The sequence below is a fragment of the Euleptes europaea genome, chromosome 10, assembly GCF_029931775.1.
Source record: "Euleptes europaea isolate rEulEur1 chromosome 10, rEulEur1.hap1, whole genome shotgun sequence".
Taxonomy (NCBI): Eukaryota; Metazoa; Chordata; class Lepidosauria; order Squamata; family Sphaerodactylidae; genus Euleptes; species Euleptes europaea.
In genome coordinates this window covers 62,695,211-62,714,344 of record NC_079321.1, presented here as the reverse complement: position 1 = coordinate 62,714,344, position 19,134 = coordinate 62,695,211, and the positions used below count along the sequence as shown (strand labels likewise).

Here is a 19,134-nt window from a genome sequence, read left to right as displayed (position 1 = left end):
ACAAGGAGTCCTCACCAAAATAATAAAAAAATGTTTCTTCCTCCTGAATGTTTTTGTTTTTTTATCCCAGGGCATTGGGAAAGGAAAGTCATCATGCAACCAATGGCAGGGGAGAAGAACAGTATTGAGTTTGTTCAGTAGTTGGGACTGATAAAGTGGGTTAACCAGAAAGAAAGATGGGAGGAATGAGCCCCCCTAAAAGGGAAAAGAACAAAAAGCAGGTTTTGAGAGGTCAAACACGTAGGCTGAAAATATCATACAACACATAAAGAAAATGACTTTTAGCTATAAATAGGATGAAACAAAGAAGGACAAAACAAGGAAGCCACAATAACTGAATTACACAAATTATTTTCTTTTCAACTTCAGATAATAAAGTGGGCTGGTGTACATAGAGTGACTAAGAAATCATGAGCAGCCACCAGATGCCAAGGTATGCATTGGCATAGTGCAAATCATGGGGAATTTTCTCTACAGACAGGCAGTAAGGAGTAAACTTCAATTCTGGGGTATATTCCCTATCTCTTAATTATGTTTAAGAGATCATCCCATATTTAGTTGTATATGAAGTTAAGAAAAACAGTCTCTCTAGCACACTCCCAAGTAATTCTGGAACAAAGTCCTATGACTGCCCTGCCATTTATTTAGTGTTAATAGCTATTTTCATGAGTCAGAACTCACTTCATCAGGTGCCAAGGGAATGATGATTTCATCTGATGAAATCAGCTCAAACATGAAAAGTACATGCTGGACCAAATTTATGAAAAGTTCTTGCTGACCCATGGAATTATGTCACATCCCGACATTTACTAGGCAGACTTTGTTTACAGGGTGGTTTGCCATTGCCTTCCCCAGTTGTCTACACTTTACCCCCAGCAAGCTGAGTACTCATTTTACCGATCTCAGAAGGATGGCAAGCTGAGTCATCCTTGAGCCAGTTACCTGACTTCCGTCGGGATTGAACTCAGGTCATGTTCAGCCTTGGACTGCAGTACTGCAGTTTACCACTCTGTACAATGGGGCTCCTTACCCTGGGTTAGGACTAGTTAAATCACAGCAACCAAACACCATAAAGCTAAATAGGCTTTGTTATAAAGAAAATGAAGAAAAAGTTTTAAAACAATTCAGTTCCAGTGAGGGTTCAAAGCACATAAAAACAACAATGCTAACTTCCTAAATAAACTTACTAAAGGTTCTTACAGCATAGGTATTAGGTTCTTGAAGCATTGGCAGATTCAGTTGAAAGGTAGTGTAATCCAAAGTGGAAGCCATGGTCAGGTAACACAACAGAGGCATAAAACGAAGAAGAAGAAGAGTTGGTTTTCATATGCCGACTTTCTCTGCCACTTAAGGGAGAATCAAACCAGCTAACAATCACCTTCCCTTCCCCTCCCCACAACAGACACCCTGTGAGGTAGGTGAGGCTGAGAATGACTTGCCCAAGGTCACCCAGCTGGCTTCGTGTGGAGGAGTGGGGAAACCAACGCGGTTCACCAGATTAGCCTCCGCCGCTCATGTGGAGGAGAGGGGAATTAAACCCGGTTCTCCAGATCAGACTCCACCGCTCCAAACCACCGTTCTTAACCACTACACTATGCTGGCTCTCTACACTACACATAGGCACTGAAAGAAAATGTAAGAAGGAAGTGGTAAGGTCTATCAGGATAGTCTACATTTATATGAAGCTTAGGCCACTGGTCTGCTGACCTACAACCAATCAATCAATACATTGTCCAGGGAGCCTTCTGGAAGATGATGAAAGCTTGCCCGCTCCCAACTCTCACAGCTGTGATCAGTGAGTTAGTCGACAGTGCTGTTGGATGCCTGTGAAATGACATTGAGTTCATGATGGCTAGTGCTGAGGAGGGCTGTTCTCACCAGTTGATGACACCTGGTAATTCACTGAGCTGAAAACAGATTTAAAATTCTTGGACATGGAATTTTACTCAAAGAAAGCTCATTCCTTTGACATAAGGAGGCACATTAAACAGTTTGTGTCTTTTTATCATTCTTTCGTATTGGATGTATTCCATTTTGCATGTAGAAAATTAGAAGTGTACAAAATGTTATACCCTTTTAAATCCATTGATTTCAGTGGACTTGGAAGGGTTTAATTCTCCCCCCTCCCTTCCCTTTATTAACAGTAAGCTCCTTTGACTGAAGGTCAACCACCACACAATAAAATCACAGTACAAACCTCAATAACAATTACAGAATGATGATTAAAAAAAATCATACCACTAGTAAAATCGCAAGACTGTGAAATTAATACTTAGTTGAAGAGTGTCTCAAAGATAGCAAAGTAGACAAGAAATTTAGCCGCAGAGTGTGTAACCCCAGGACTAACGTCAGCCAACAAAAAGGAAACTACCTGCAGTTCAGCAGCAAGTGGCTATGCTGGGGAGGGCAGGGTATAAATCTAATGAATAAATAACTAAAGTTGCTACTTTCTCAAAATGGGGTAAATCCAATGCTCTTGCAATGAATACCATTGGTCACAGAATAACAAAACATGGTCAATCGTCTCAGTCATGCCAGAGGCACAACAACAGAGGTGTTCATAGAATGGAGAATTTGCTAATATGATCTGCAAATTTAATAAGCATTTAATAAGTTGTAAGCTTGTTTGTTTTAAGTAAAAAACCAATATCATTAATTGACTTTGCCTGTTTCTTTTATGAACCTTGCATCTAGTATCTGGCATTACATTTTATGGTATTTATTTATTTGGCGCACATGGCCCGACCAAGTGATATTTATGTCCTATCCGCCCCCTCCTAACAAATGAGTTCGACACCCCTGGGCTAAACCAATCATTGCAAAGGGGTAGCCATGTTAGTTTGTTGTAGCAAAATAAAGCAAAAAATCCAGAGGCACCTTAAAGTCTAAAAACATTTATTTCAGTATGAGCTCTTGTGAGTCACAGCCCCACTTCTTCAGACGGATATGTGCCAAGGCTTGGCTCCCATCCCCCAACCTTTGCCGTAAGATTTCCCAGTGTGATTACCCTTCACATTTTGCTCTGAAGAAGTGGGCTGTGACTCACAAAAGCTCACATTGAAATAAATGTTGTTAGTCTGCATGAGGGCTTATTTTTGAGTTGTGAGAATTTGGATGGGAAAAAATGTGCATCTGGAGAGCGGCAAATCCATGGCAAAACCTCCCGTGCAGAAATGGCCTTTAAGGTTCCTCTGGACTTTTGTTCTGTTCTTAAACAGTCATATATGACTGTCATAATTTCTGGAACTCACCTAAAAGCAAGAACGATTAGGAGATGAGAGGATAAACTATCGTTTTTGTTGCTTGGTATTCTATAATAGCTTGTGTGTGTTTTATTATTTGCTACTTACTTGAAAATGGTTGTGAAACTCAGAATGGACCCCACGTTCTAACAAGTCAATGGTGATATGAAGCCAGTGTTTCCTGACATATTAAGTACCTAGATAAATATTAAGTACCTAGATAAATAATTGTGATATTATTACTGCACACACTACCTTAACTGTTAACATAGAGAAGGCATGCCAGGCATTTGCTCCCTTCAGCAGGAGATACATTTATTTTTTATTAGCACTGTTTCATTATTTCATTTTTATCTGTGCTGTATTTTTAGGATATAATCTAGGGTTGCCAGCCTCCAGGTAATAGCTGGAGATCTCCTCATGTTACAACTGATCTCCAGCCGATAGAGATCAGTTCACCTGGAGAAATTGGCCGCTTTGGCAATTGGACTCTATGGCATTGAATTCTCTCCCCAAACCCCTCCTCATGCTCCATCCCAAAAACCTCTTGCCGGTGGTGAAGAGGGACCTGGCAGCCGTAGTATAATCACATGAACAAAGACCAAAAATGAGTTAAATACACTTGTCTGGCTATTCAAATGTACCTGATGCTTTGTAGTTCAAACATGATTAATGCAAATGAACTGAGGGTTTGTGTGTGTGTGTGTGTTGCATTTTTAATTCCACCTTTAAAGAACTGATGGTGGCATATAAGGTTCTTCCCTCCTCCACTTTATCTTCAGAATAACCCTGTAAATTTCAAATACCTTTATTGGCATAGTATTCTTTCTAAGAGTTAACCCTGTAATGGAGGTTATGCTGAGAGTGGCTGGTGCAAAGTGGTCACCACTGAAAATCATGGCTGAGTAGGGATTTGATCCTACTTTCCCCCATCTCTAATTACTCCATATAATTGTGGCTTTAACAGTAATGAAATGAAAATTCTAGTTGTACTTCTTTTTAGATCTGCTTTTTGTGAGGGATTCTAGATACGCTTCAATTAGATTTTTGGGGAAAAACACATTTTAATATTGTAAAAAGTACCTCTTAAGCAAATGTTCTCTTTCCTCCTTAATCTGTTGGTGGTTGCTTTTTAAAAATAATAATCTTTCTTTATATTTTCTTCATATTTGCCACAAGGCTGCCTAGATGCTTACGTGTCATTCTGTCCCTCCCCAGTTGAGCTGCATCGTGAACTGCAGCAGAACTAAAATTCTTCATTACAGAGGTTCTATATGTGAGAGCATCTTCAGATCCTGCTGTTCACGGTCACTTTGGGAAACCCAATAAAATTAAAATGCATCACCTAAGAAATTCAGTACTGATACTTTCCATGCATTTGCCTTGAGCTTCTATAATTTGTGCCTCTTAAATGTGCTGGCTTGAGTAGCTTTTGAAAAATATGCTTCATTGATTGCCCATAATATATAATAGCCGGAAAAAAATACTTTTTAAAAAATAAGCGCTGAAGTGGGCAGCTCAATTCTCTGTTTTGGGCACAGTGCAGCAGTGACATGGGTACAGTGTGATCGTAACTAATCAGTATCCTCTACTCTCAGCAGAAGAAAGGAAATGGCATAAATGAGTCAAGGAACGGAGAGCATAGAAATGCACTGGAGTCCATAGCAACACTGTCTGCACACACCAAGCATGGAGTTGCATGCTGATGACGTCCCTGCAGAAACTATAAATTGAAACAACCAACCAGCACATGGGGATGTCACTAGGGTTGCCAACCTCTAGGTAGGGCCTTAAGATCTCCCAGAATTACAACTAATCTCCAGACTACAGAGATCAGTTCCCCTAGGGAAATGGCTGCTTTGGAGGGAGGACTCTATGGCATTATATCCTGCTGAGGTCTGTCCCCTCCCCAAAAGCTGCCCTCTCCAGGCTTCACCCCCAAATCTCCAGGAATTTCCCAACCCAAAGTTGACAACTCTAGATGTCACTGTAGCTCCGCCCATTGATAGAACACCACAAGGGCAGGAATGAATGCAATCCAAAATGCTCTTTATATGCTCGTATGATTTTTTTCCCCCACACCATAGTGCAAACAGGGAATGCTGTTTGAGAAACATAAACTGACAACTCCTTAGTCATGCAAGACTAGCTGTCCAGTTCATTGAATGCTAAAATATTCTTTGGCTTCTAGAAGACAATACAATTGTATGCACGGTTGTTCTGGAACAAGTCCGACTGGAGTTTGGAAGCCTTTCTTTGGAGAAAACATGCCCATTATCAGGCTTCAAAAGTACTTTAACAATTAGTAATAATAATTGTGTGTGCTGGTCTGCCTGCCTTTTTGGGAGTACACAATAATGCTGTTTAATACCAAAATGTTGTGTAAACATGCCTTTTTGAATCATTTCCCCCTCCCTCTTTTGAACAGATCAGATAATGTTATGGAATCAAGCAAAAGATACAACAGCCACCGAGGGACAATATGGACTTCTGAGAACACCATCTTCTTAGCTGATGATTACAGCCAAGAGCCAAAAGAAGTATGACATTATTGTCACCAGCTGGCTTTGGAAACACGGATGGATAGGAAGAAGATGAGCCTCTTTTTTATCTGTATTGCATTTATATAACACAGGTTTTGGAAGTCAGAGAGGGAGAACAATACCAATCCAGCCATGGGAGACAACTCAAGCTTTTGGGACGGTCTGATATATCCACATCCTGTCTGTATAAACTGGAAGTCAGAAGCAGAAGGATCAATCTACCACTTAGCTAGCATTTTATTTGTGGTTGGATACATGGGTGGAAGTGGGTTTTCTGGCCTGCTCTATGTCTTCTGTTTGCTTGGACTGGGTTTCCTATGCTCTTCTGTCTGGGCGTGGCTGGATGTCTGCGCAGCTGATATTTTCTCTTGGAATTTCATACTGTTTGTTATATGCTTCGTACAGTTTATTTATGTAACCTACCAAGTTCGGAGTGTTGCCTTCGACAGAGAATTCCAAGAGCTTTATAGTGCTCTGTTCCAGCCCCTGGGGATCTCGCTGACTGTTTTTAGAAAGATTGTCCGCTGCTGCGATGAAGAAATTGTTACACTGGAGAAGGAGCACTGCTATGCAATGCAAGGCAAAACACCAATTGATAAGCTCTCCTTGCTTGTGTCAGGAAGGTTTGTACCTGTGCTTATTCTTTACTCTCTCTCTCTCTCTCACACACACACACACAACACCTGTCTGCATTTAAAAGCAGGAAAAGAATACCCAAGAACATAAAGGGTGTTGGCTTTAGTAGGTATTGTTTGCTCCTGATTAATTTAGTGACAGTAGACCCGACATTTCCACACTTTCAGCCTCTGTGTGAAATCTCTAGCAACAAGATGTAACAATTTTACAGCAACAACAAAAAGGGGTTATTTTAATTATCACTTGTTCTCTACAAATTCATTCAAATGCTCAAAAGCATAAAAATGCCAGAACTTGTGGCAAGATTTGTCTTCCTGAGAAAAAACAGCATTTGTCTTCTTTTAAATTTAAAAGGGGGGAAATACACACTGTAAGTACTGTTAGTAATGGGACAACTTCTGAAAATGTATAGGCTACTGAAAGTTCAGGAAACTGAGTAAGAAGAGATGTAAGCAAGGGCTTTCAGAGACCAGGATTTCCTTGCACCGTAGCATCAGGAGAGACAGATATACATCAAAACAATTTACAGTGCCATCTGCTAACTCTATTCTGTGGCTTATTCCCAGGCAAGTGTTCTTAGGATTGCATTGTTAAATCAGTAAGAAAAACATCCTTGGAGGTCAGGAACAGGCTGCCCGTGATCCTTTCTTATTTTATCTGCTCCTCTTCCATTGCCCTGCCTCGTCCAACTAAAAGTAACTAATCTTAACCAGAGGAAAAGGCTGCTGGTACTAGAGAAATAAGGAATGAAAGAATATCCACTTGTGGATGACCACGGTGGTGGTGCTGATCCTCCCCCCCACACACACACTGTGAAGCACAATACATAAACTATTGTGATGTATAACAGATGAAGATGTGTTCCACACAATTCCTTCCTTAATAAAAACTGATTTTTATACGTTTGTAATACAGCCCCGTGGCGCAGAGTGGTAAGCTGCAGTACTGCAGTCCAAGCTCTGCTCATGACCGGAGTTCGATCCCGACGGAAGTCGGTTTCAGGTAGCCAGCTCAAGGTTGACTCCGCCTTCCATCCTTCCAAGGTCTGTAAAATGAATACCCAGATTGCTGGGGGTAAAGGGAAGACAACTGGGGAAGGCACTGGCAAACCACCCCGTAAACAAAGTCTGCCTTGGAAATGTCAGGATGTGACGTCACCCCATGGGTCAGGAATGACCCAGTGCTTGCACAGGGGACCTTAACCTTTTTAATAGTCACAGGTTCTGTTTTAAATAATGATAAATTTCCACTATGTTCAGATTTCATATTAAACCAGGTTGTTTTAAAAAGAAATGTATCTGAAACTTTTTTTAAAAAGTTGTAAGTTTTAGCAACTCTGTTTCCTTATTCCTGTCTGCTCCCATCAAGCTGTGCCTTCTGCTGTCATGATATGTTATGCAAATCCATATGTACCAATTTACATAATTCTGGATATACATTGTGGGTTTCCTGAATGCCAAAATGGCATCTTTTGAAAACATACTTTTATTTATTTTTTTAGAAAAGGTATGTCATGCCTCTCTGTTATGACATAAAGTGCAAGCAGCATAAATAATATCCAATCATAACAGAAAAAATTAAAACAAAACTAATATTTATAGTAAGCAAAAAATGTTAACAAAGCAGTAAAAGATCCCTAAATTTAGACATTTGTCATTATTAATTGTACCCCCGATTCAAAAGTCAACAAAGGCCAAGGGATAAAAACATTAAAATAGGATTCTGGTGTCTGTTCATGGCTACAGCTTCTGTTGTTACTGGTAATACCTTTGATGTGTTTGGCACTTTAACAAAGAAGACAGGTCCTTGCCCCAAGGAGCTCAAATTTGGGAGGGAGATGGAGGCAGAGATGAAAGAAAAATATCCATTCATTTCATCAGGCCTATTCCTGTGCACATAAGAAGAACCCTGCTGCATCAGATATTTAGGTTTTGCTGAGCTGTCATATTCCTTCATGGGCCACTTTTTTAAAAAGCCATTGAAGCTAGTGGCCATCACAACATTTTGTGGTAGAGGATTTAATTCATTATGCAAAACCTATTAAATCTAAAGTACAAGTTGGAGGCCCAGTGTGGTCCAGTGATTAGGAGCAGTGGACTCTAATCTGGTGAACCGGGTTGGTTTCCCCACTCCTACCCATGAAGCCAGCTGGGTGATCTTGGGCTAGTCACAGTTCTCTTGGAACGCTCTCAGTCCCACCTACCTCCCAGAGTGTTTGTTGTGGGGAGGGGAAGAGAAGGAGATTGTAAGCTGGTTTGATTCTCCTTAAAAGGTAAAGCAAGTCGGCATATAATAGCCAACTCTTCTTCTTCTGCAATGTATTTTTTTAACTTTTCAGATTGTTCTGCAAACCTGGGGAGTACTCCAAGTTTGCAGAAAGATCTGTTTAGCATCAGTGTGGCCCCGATCTTCAGATTTAGGTATCCACAGTTAGGGGCCAGACATCACTATTAGATATATAAAGGTAAAGGTCCCCTGAGCAAGCACCGGGTCATTCCTGACCCATGGGGAGACGTCACATCCTGACGTTTTCTAGGCAGACTTTGTTTGCGGGGTGGTTTGCCAGTGCCTTCCCCCAGTCATCTTCCCTTTACTGCCAGCAAGCTGGGTCCTCATTTGACCGACCTCAGAAGGATGGAAGGCTGTCAACCTTGAGCCAGTTACCTGAAACCGACTTCCGTTGGGATCGAACTCAGGCCGTGAGCAGAGCTTGGACTGCAGTACTGCAGCTTACCACTCTGCGCCACGGGGCAGATATATAGATGTCCAGAATTTCATGGGACAACCCAGTGCCTCAGTGCAATTTTTTTGCCCATATCCTTTGTCCTTCTGGCATGGCAGTTTATGAGTCAGGCTTCTCTTGCAGGATGAATGTCTCTGACAACTGCCTACTCATTTTTCTGTCTTGTGCCAGGGCTCTGTTTGGTCCCTTTGTGTTCTGAAACACTTATCTGAGGACTGCAAGGGAAATTCAGGAACTCTTAACAGAAGACATCAGTTGGAATTCTTTTCTGCCTCTTGCATCACAAACGGCATTCTTCTTGCCACTATGCAAGGACTGAAAGATGTGAATTTTTAAAGGCTTCCTTTTGTATGTGCAGTCTGTTATCCAACTGCATACAATAATTGGGCCTAATGATAGAAGCTTGTGAACTGTGAAAGATGCTTACTCTTAGTGAGGTTTTGCTGAACACCTGTATAAACCTTAACAATCTAAAAAGCTCCTTAGTTTAAAATCTTTAAGAGACACACACACAAATTTCTCTGTCTTTTTCTTTCACAAGAAAAAAAATGGCCATATCTTCCATTCCTGTACAGATTTCTTTTCCTGTATGTCCATACTAATGACACCACTATTCTGTTTGTTAGGATCAGAGTGACAGTAGATGGGGAGTTTCTGCATTATATTTTCCCGCTTCAGTTTCTGGACTCTCCTGAATGGGATTCCCTAAGACCCACTGAAGAAGGAATTTTTCAGGTAAGTGAGACTGTTGTGCAGTTCGCATATTTCTTTGAAATGAACACCTTCCCAGAATTTCAGACACTGCAGTTCTTTGAGCATTGCTTAACTTGGCAAGGAGGTGGGGAGAAGACCTGTATCATTCGAGGGGTATTTTAGCAGTGCTCATTTAAGAAAACTCTTTTAACGCTGTAGTTCCTTCAAATGACAGAACAGTTACTCTGGGCTGAAACCTTTGAGGGAATTATGGCATTAGGTACAAACCATTACTTCTGGCTCCTTCCTTGTTTCACCCTCAGTCTCCCTCACCTTTCCTTTTACATGCAGCCACTAAAATCACTTGTGCACACAGGGAAAAGAACCCTCAATATGAAGTTGATATAAAAATCAGGCTGAGTCCTGGAATGGCTTGTATTGATAATTTATGGTGTTCTCTCAGCAAAGGAAGAAGATCTACGTTCCCCTCCCCAACACTCCCCTAATTTATGACTTCTTTCGAAAAGTGAGATAATTTTTGTTGTTGAATGAAATGGTAAAGGATTCTACAGCTAATTTCTCTGATGGGTCTTATAGTCAGATACCCTCTTTTTTTGTTGAAGAAACAAAAAAAAATGTTGTTTCCAGAACTTTGAAAGTTTTGAATTGCTTCCTGTCTGCCATTCACTCTATCAGCCTAACCTACCTCATAGTTGTTGTTAACAGCCAATAGCCAGTATAACCTCATAGTGTCATTGTGAGGATAAAATGGAGAATTATGTTGTAAAAGCTACATTGGGGGAAAAAGTAGGGTATAAATATCTAAATGAATAAAAATAACATAGCTTTGAAGGTGCACAAGAAGAACTGTAATTAGCACTGCTGTTATTCCACTGAGCTCTTTTTAAAAGAAACGAAGTTTTGCTGAGTTGTCATGAGACATAAATCCTTGTTAGTAAACAGGGCATTGTGCATGCAGATATACTGGAGTAGGAATGGGTCCCTGCTGATATGGGAATGAGAAGACTTTCAAAACAACCATATTGTGAAATATTTTTGTGAGAAAAAAATTCTTTAAAAAAATTGAGCTGTTAGGCTGTGTATTTAAGTGCCTTGAACCACAAGGAAAGGCAGGATATAACTATTTTAATTAATAACTAAAATAAATGAAAAATTGCAGAATTCTTAGGTATTTATATAAGCTTCTGTTGAAAGCAATGCAGTGTTGCTAGGCTGCACTCAAGGCGCATATCTAATGTACACATATTCAGATCTCCTTAGAGTGATCAGAGAGAGGAAAATCACTTTTCCTTCCCTCTGAAATTTGTTTGTGGGTGCTAAACAATACTGTAGCTACAACAACAAAAATTAGAGTAACTATACAGCATTGATACTTAGTCCATGGCCACATTCGCCATTATCGTCAGCCAAAAGAGCCACATTAACTTCCATCCCTGGCCTGAGGCCTGCCCTTCAGGGAGCCTCACAGCTTACCAGTTCCTTTGCCAACCACAAGCCCCACCATACAAGGGCCTTTCCCTCTTTTCCTGAAACATGGGTCAGGTACTACACCTGGGAACAGTTCTCAGAAGAGCCACATATGACTCCCAAGCTACAGAGTGAATAGCATTGCTATATGTAAATCATATTTTTTTTTATAGCTCAAATTTAGAGAATGTGAATACAAGATCAAATTTTACCCATCTTTTTTTCCTTCAATTTGTTTTTCAGGTAACCCTCACAGCAGAAACAGACTGCCGATATGTGGCATGGAGGAGAAAAAAATTATATTTGCTCTTTGCTAAGCACCGATTCATCTCGCGCCTGTTTTCAATTCTAGTTGGAAGTGACATTGCTGATAAGCTATATGCTTTGAATGACAGAGTAAGCCTAGGGAAAGGGTTTCGATATGACATCCGCTTACCTAACTTCTATCACGTGTCTGTTCCAGAGATGCCCAAAAAGCGGCTGGGAGATCAGCTTCAGAACAGTTCAACACAAATAGTAACATATGTTCTAAACTGCAACTCTTCTACAAAATGATAACATTACTTGCCTTTGTTGATTCCACAATAAAGGGCAGAAAGACATGAAGCTGATGTCGTGAACATCAATCAGAAGAGTTTATAAAAACAACTTTAAAATAAAAGAGCAAATTCTTTATCTAGCAGGAATTTTTTTTTTTTTAGCCAGGCTTCTTTCACTGTGTTCAGAAACAGTTCATGATTGATTGTGCATCACGGTGCATTTCTATTGACTCCCTTCTGCTCAACTTATTGTTTTGGGTAGGGAGGGGAGGGGAGATGAATCATTACCACATAAAGCTTTATTGTAATTGAGTTGCCTTCTGTATTTTGTGTGTGTGTATAGCTATTTTTCACAGAGCTCTTCATGTTTATTGAGGTTTCCTTTTCATCATGAATTATGCAGCCAATTTTATAGAAAAGCAACAAGGAAACCATCTTTAATCTTGACTCCCTGATACTTCATAATCACAATGCTTAAATTTGGTCTGCAGTATCTTATAGAAGATTACTCTTAAAGCAGGGACCTGCGCAAACTGCATAGTGTGGAAAAAGAAAGCAAACAATTTTTTTTGCATACATTCATGAAATGCTGACTTGAGATTTCTCTCAGGCTGTAGCAGTGGAGTTGTACATGAAAACACAAAGCACGAGAGTAATTGCTTTGACTTCAGAGAATGTAGCAATCACCTTTATTGCTGCACCATATGTAACCGAGAGATTGTTTAGTGATTCTGACAAAGCAGGGTAACAACACTGTCCTTCAGTGTTACTCCTCTGAAGATGCCGGCCACAGCTGCTGGCGAAACGTCAGGAAAGAAAATACCAAGACCACGGTCACACAGCTCGGATAACCTACAAGAACCAATGAACTCTGACCGTGAAAGCCTTCGACAATATTCAGGGTAACAATACTTGAGCTGGAGACAAATTACAATTTTAAGAGAGTTGAAGGTAGTCTGAATGAAGGATTATTGACTGATTTACCATCACTTATATTGCCCCATTGCTGTATCTGGATCAAACAGGTTTTGCAGCTTTCCAAGCACACCACACAGAGAGAGAGATCGATGTGCCTGGGTTCCATTTCCATTGACCTAGCGTTAGATGAAACCCTGGCCTGGATAGCTCCAGGCTAGCCTGATCTTGACAGATCTCAGAAGCTAAGCAGGGTCGGCCTTGGTTAGTATTTAGGTGGGCAACCTCCAAGGAACACCAGAGTCGTGACATGGAGACAGGCAATAGCAAATCACCCCCAAATGTCTCTTGCCTTGAAATCCCTACATGTTTGCCATTAGTCAGCTGTGACTTGATGGCACATAGACACACACAGCATTAGGTGGAGCCACTTTAGAAAAATGACGGTGGTAGGATGGTTTGAATTCACCTTGGAAGTATTGCTGAAGAGCTGAGAAAAATATTGAATTACTTGTGCTGGAATATTTGAAGTCTTTTTAGTTCAAGATACCCTTTCTCCCAATTAATTATCTCGTGGAAGCCAGAGATCAAGATCCAGACAGCTTTATTTATTTCATTTATTTCATCTGTACCCCATCCTGCCCCCCATTGGAGACCCAAAGCTGCTTACATCATTCTCCTCCATCCTCACAGCAACCCTGTGAAGTACCCTACCAGAAAATATTTTTGTTAGTCTTTAAGGTGCTACTGGACTCTTGCCCTTTTTGACTACTGCAAACAGACTAACACGGCTACCCACTGTGAATTACCTGTGAAGTAGTTTAGGCTGAAGTCAGCTTAAGCTGACCGGCCCAATGTCACCTAGCAAACTTCCATGGCAGAGTGAAGATTTGAACCTCAGATTCCCAGATCCTAGTCCGACACTTTATGTATTATATTGTACTGGCTCCAGCTTCAAAAAAATCCACTTGAAAAACAAATGTGTAGTAGTCTATCATTAGAAGGACCTTTGGAAAAGTTTGGGGAGGGTTAACAGCTTTTCTAGAAAGTTGAAGAGATTTTGGCACATGGCTAGCTGCATGGTGTTCCTTTTCACCCATTTTTGTAAGGGGTGGGTGGGTCAACAGGCTACTACTCCAACTTGTGGGCTCAGAAAGAGTAGCAATGTGTACAGCTGCCTATTCCAGGCCCTACTCTGTTACAGAGAAACTTTTTCCAGCTTATCTATCCTCAACCGCAGTTCATGCTAAACATGCAAAGTTCCTGTCCCTCAAACGATAGCCATATATACAAGCAATGTTGGTACAACATGATGTAAGTGATGGGTGTGTTTGATACAGTTAGAAATAGCTGTCTTCAGTAAGGGCAACAAGACACAAACATCAAATGCACCTTGATCCCAAAAAAGTACTTTAGGTATACTTATGTGTTAAGGCAGGGGTCCTCAACCTTTTTGAGCCTGCAGGCGTATTTGCAATTCTGATATAGCATGGTGGGGGCAGCAACGAAATGGCTGCCATAGGAGGCAGAGCCAACCGCAGCTTAACTTAAGTAACAGTGGAGATCCTTATGTTGTGGCAGCTGCTGCCAAAGCAACTTTTTTTAAAAAATCTGCACAGCCAACCAAATCTTCAGTAGTCAAGTCACAAGCCATGCTGGGCAAAAGCCCTACCTGGCCCTGCCTACTTCCTAAAAACACTTTGCAGGTGCCAGAAAAGGTGTCAACGAGTGCCATGGCACCCACGGGCACCACGTTATGGACCCCTGTGTTAAGGATTCTAGTGGGGAGTTTTTTTTCACTTAGAAAAGAATGACCTACCGGTAGTTGCCGTGTCCCAGTCAGCTTGGCTTCAGTTTTAAAACTTACGTTGGACAGTAGAAATATAACCTGAAAAAGTCAAAGTCCAAAGCATTCTCTTTATTTTTATTTATTTGAGTATGCGTACCCTACTTTTCTCCCTGAAGGGACCCAAAGTGGATTACAACGATAAAATAATTATCAGCAAAACAACATAAGATTCAGTGCTTGGCTTATCTGAAGGCAGAGGCTGAGAGCCATGAGCCAGCACCCCCTTTGGCTATGCCCAACCAGTACAGTACCTGTAACAGGCAGGAGAATGGAAACACTCATCAGGATGTTACCGTTGGCAAAGAGGCTTCTCTCAATCTCTCCCTTGGGCATGCTGAGCTAGTTGCCTAGTTCTTTGGAACTGAGACAATGTTTCTGTGATACACACATTTTTATTTATACTTTTTCAATATAAAGATCAGCAAGAAAATGTTGAAATAATAATGAAAACAGGATCAACTTTGTAAACGTCAGTTCTGAATGAAACAACTTAATCTCATCAGTGCTACTGGATAATATCCCACAGATACTGTTCATTTAATTTGACTTTAGAAAAAGATGAGCTTTCGTTTTCCTGAATTTGTCCTGTCGATCTGTATCAAAGAGAACAACCATTATTTTCATATGAAAGAATATTCCAGCATGATAGATTTTGGTAGACTTTGTAAAAAATTGATCTCAAACTGAGACAGAAAGGTTGAGTTTTTGTGATTTACCGTTGGCAGAGACATATCGGAAACAATGCTGTTGTCTTTAGAAAAGAAATGTTCTTACTGTGTAAGAGAAACACTCTCTATAACCAAGTTATAAATCCTGAAACCATTTCAATGGTTTTCAAGGTCTAACTTTAAAAATGTAAATATTCACTACCCAAGAATCTGGCCATTTGGAAATCAAATAGTAGTTTTTTGAATCTGCCTAGCACTTGGCTAGGTTTTTTTAAAAAAAATATATTTTACTGTATTTAAGATCCCAAACTGTACCTTCAGTCATCCTTAAAAACACAACTACATTAACCCAGACATTATTTTCTCCATGCTCTACCTGGTGATAGGAAGTGGAAAGCTAGGATAGTACAAACCTAGTTTATTTAACTACATCAGGAGTAATCTTCCCATTTAGAAAACCAAAGAACTGGTCATCCATTCGGGACAGTTTCATACAGTAATGATGGCAGAAGAACCATAATGAACTTGGAATAGAGTGTTAAAAGTTGCTGTTTTAGAGCATTTATAAACATTTATATTCTGTAGAAACAGAGAGATTAAGTTAAGTATACATAACAGTTTGAAAAAGAAATGTTGTCATATTCCATTTTCTGTACTCAGTATATTTGACCAAAGAAATCAGTCATCTCATTCAAATGCCACAACAAACTAGTATGTTTGTGATAGCCACGGACATGGCTTGTATGCCATACTCACGCTCTTACTCCTTTCTTCCCCAATGTGTGGAATGCATGTGAAAACCTCTCTGTTTGGAAAGCTTTCCACGAGACTTCATTTTGTCATGATTTCTGAACGCAGATGCCTAGACATAGTGAAAGTTATTTCCTACTCACCAATCCAGATTCTAAACTGGGATGAAATCTAGTTGCTGAGGCACCTGCATGTGGATATCATGGGAAATTAGAGTTCCCAAACCAGGAAGTTTTTCATCACGCTCTGCACATGAGAGGAGGGGGAAGGTAGGAGCCAAATTTGGCAAAGATTCATGCCCAACAAACAAATGGGTTTGTCATTCATTATGTTTGGATGCAGCCAAATGTTTAGTAAGAACAGCTGTTTTCTTAGAGCATCTACAGAACTTTGGTGGTAGAAAGTGTCATCAAGTTGCAGCTGGATTATGGCATTTCCATACAGTTTTCAAGGCAAGAGAGGAAAAGAAGTGGTCTGCCATTGCCTGCCTCTGCATATTAACCCTATACTTCCTTGGTGGTCTCCTATCCAAGTATTAAACAGAGCCGACACAGATCATGCTAGTCTGGGCCATTCAGGTCAGTGCCTGCAGAGTTTTACAACTATGGATATAACACACCAACATGTACTGGTAGGGATAGCAGTAGCTTTCACACCATGTGAAAAGTGATAGCGTCAACAGGCACAACAAATAATAAACTATATATCAGCCCATTAACTCCACCTAACTGCCAGTATGCCTGAGCTCAGATAACACCATTCTCTGCTCCTCCTTGAGGGGTTCTTCTGCGATGCCACTACATGTATACCTGATATCCAGACACTTCTATGAAAAGAAAGGAATTGGGATGGGAGAAAAGTAGCCACCCTTTATTTAAAGAAGATAGAACAATATTTTATTAGTGGTAGAAAACTGGAAAAGATAAAGATGCAAGGTACTCAGAATCACTGGAATTAAAAACAGTCGTTGCTGTAAAAATGTAATTGCTATAAAGACAGTACTTTCAAATGGTTATTTATTGACTTTGCATTAATGAGACATGTTGATCCTTTCTCCTAGACAAATGTTTGGTGCCTACTGTGAATAATAATATCATGCACTAGTTTCATTTCCCTGACAAAGATTAAAACTTCTAATAGTTGTAGCCCTGCTGTTACAAGTGTTTTTATAGGCAATAGTAAGTTCAGTGGCAAATACCAAGCCATTGCATGGAAGTAACATCTCTAATATTATTATAAACTATTGTTAACAGTTATATGGATAGACAAGGATTGAAGCAAAATGTGAAGAAAAGGTAATGAAGAACACACAGGCTAAGAAATGGTGGCTGGAAGAGCAGCTCATCCAATATATAACTGAAGAAAAATTGGAAGAAAGAACAAGAAGAAAAGCTAGATAAAAATACATTAAAATGTAAAAAGAAAAATAAGATGAAGACATGCTTCCTGGAACAAATTTATATGAGACAGAACAGAACAAAGGATTGTCAAGGACCTATAACAGATTAGGCATTTATGACAGAAATTACAAAATATATTAAGCAGATTAACTTTTTAAAAGTGCTATATTTAAATTAACGAAATGGGAGTATTATACATGCAGATTACAAAATTACTGTAACGTGAGCAGGGTTGCCAACTTGGTTGGGAAATTCCTGTAGATTTAGGGGTGGAGCCTAAGGAGGCTGGGGTTTGGGGAGGGATGGGACCTCAGCAGTGTATAGTGCCATAGAGTCCAGCTGCATTGATTTCAAATGAGTTTAGACTAGATTAACTGTACGTAGGATTGTACTGCAACTACCTCTTTCAGATTCCCAACAGATTTATGCACAGGCAACATCTATCATGTAACCATGTTCTCTTCATCTCAAACTCACCCTCCCATTCTTTTATGTTGACCTTCCAAGATGTATGTGCAGCACAGAGCACAAATCACACTCCAGTTCATTTTATTTTCGCTTGCCTGGAAGGACTGTTCTTTTTTTAAATCCCATTTCTGTCTACTGAATAGAGCCCAGGTTCTGTACCAATGCCAGAACAATCCAAAGGTGAATATAGAGAGCAATGTTCTTTCTGACCACTGGTTTGTGGATCAGTACTGAATTATAGAGTCCTGACCTGGATGGCCCAGGCTAGCCTGATCTCGTCAGATCTCAGAAGCTAAACCGGGTCAGCCCTGGTTAGTATTTGGATGGGAAACCACCAAGGAATACCAGGGTTACTGTGCAGAGGAAGGCACTGGCAAACCATCTCTGTTAGTCTCTTGCCAAGAAAACCTCAACAGGGGTTGCCATAAGTCGGCTGCGACTTGACGGGCACTTTTTACACACACGCACTGAATTATAGAGGAGCCCTGTGGTGCAGAGTGGTAAACTGCAGTACTGCAGCCAAAAGCTCCGCTCACGACCTGGGTTCGATCCCGATGGTAGATGGTTTCAAGTCGCCGGCTCAAGGTTGACTCAGCCTTCCATTTTTCCGAGGTTGGTAAAACGAGTACCCAGCTTGCTGGAGGTAAAGTGTAGACAACTGGGGAAGGCAATGGCAAACCACCCCGTAGACATAGCCTGCCTAGCAAACATCGGGATGTAACATCACCCCATGGGTCAGTAATAACCCAGTGCTTGCACTGGGGACTACCTTTACGTTTATTGAACTATAGACTGATTTGAGGTGCTTCAAAGCAAGAGGATTAGTTCTGTGTATTTTTCTTCCTTCCAACAATGAGATATTATGCTGCTCTCCTCCATGAAGAACAAGTGAATCCTGCAGGCAGAACTCCAATTAAATGCATGTCATGGAACTTATGGTGGGGATGGAAAGGGCCATCAAGTCACAGCTGACTTACGGCGACCCTGTAGGGTTTTTACAAGGCAAGAGACATTTGGAGATGGTTTGCCAGTGCCTGCCTCCGCATGGGCTGAGAGAGTTCTGAGAGAACTGTGACTAGCCCAAGGTCACCCAGCAGACTTTATGTGGAGATCCTTGTAGTGTGGAGATCAATTGTGATACCAGGAGATGTTGCTGGTTCTACATTAATTACTGGTACCATTATGTACACCTACATAACC

The 19,134-nt window shown here is 40.6% G+C and overlaps 1 protein-coding gene across 1 annotated transcript in view; it reads left to right on the top strand.

The window, feature by feature from the left end:
• Positions 1 to 5,880: 5,880 nt before the first annotated feature.
• BVES (blood vessel epicardial substance) overlaps positions 5,881 to 19,134 on the top strand; it is a 43,111-nt gene continuing 29,857 nt past the window's right edge. The window contains exons 1-3 of the mRNA XM_056856702.1: positions 5,881 to 6,408; positions 9,791 to 9,899; positions 11,589 to 11,758. Of these exons, the coding sequence (XP_056712680.1) occupies positions 5,918 to 6,408; positions 9,791 to 9,899; positions 11,589 to 11,758 (770 nt within the window). The 5' untranslated portion in view covers positions 5,881 to 5,917. The remainder of the gene's footprint in view (positions 6,409 to 9,790; positions 9,900 to 11,588; positions 11,759 to 19,134) is intronic.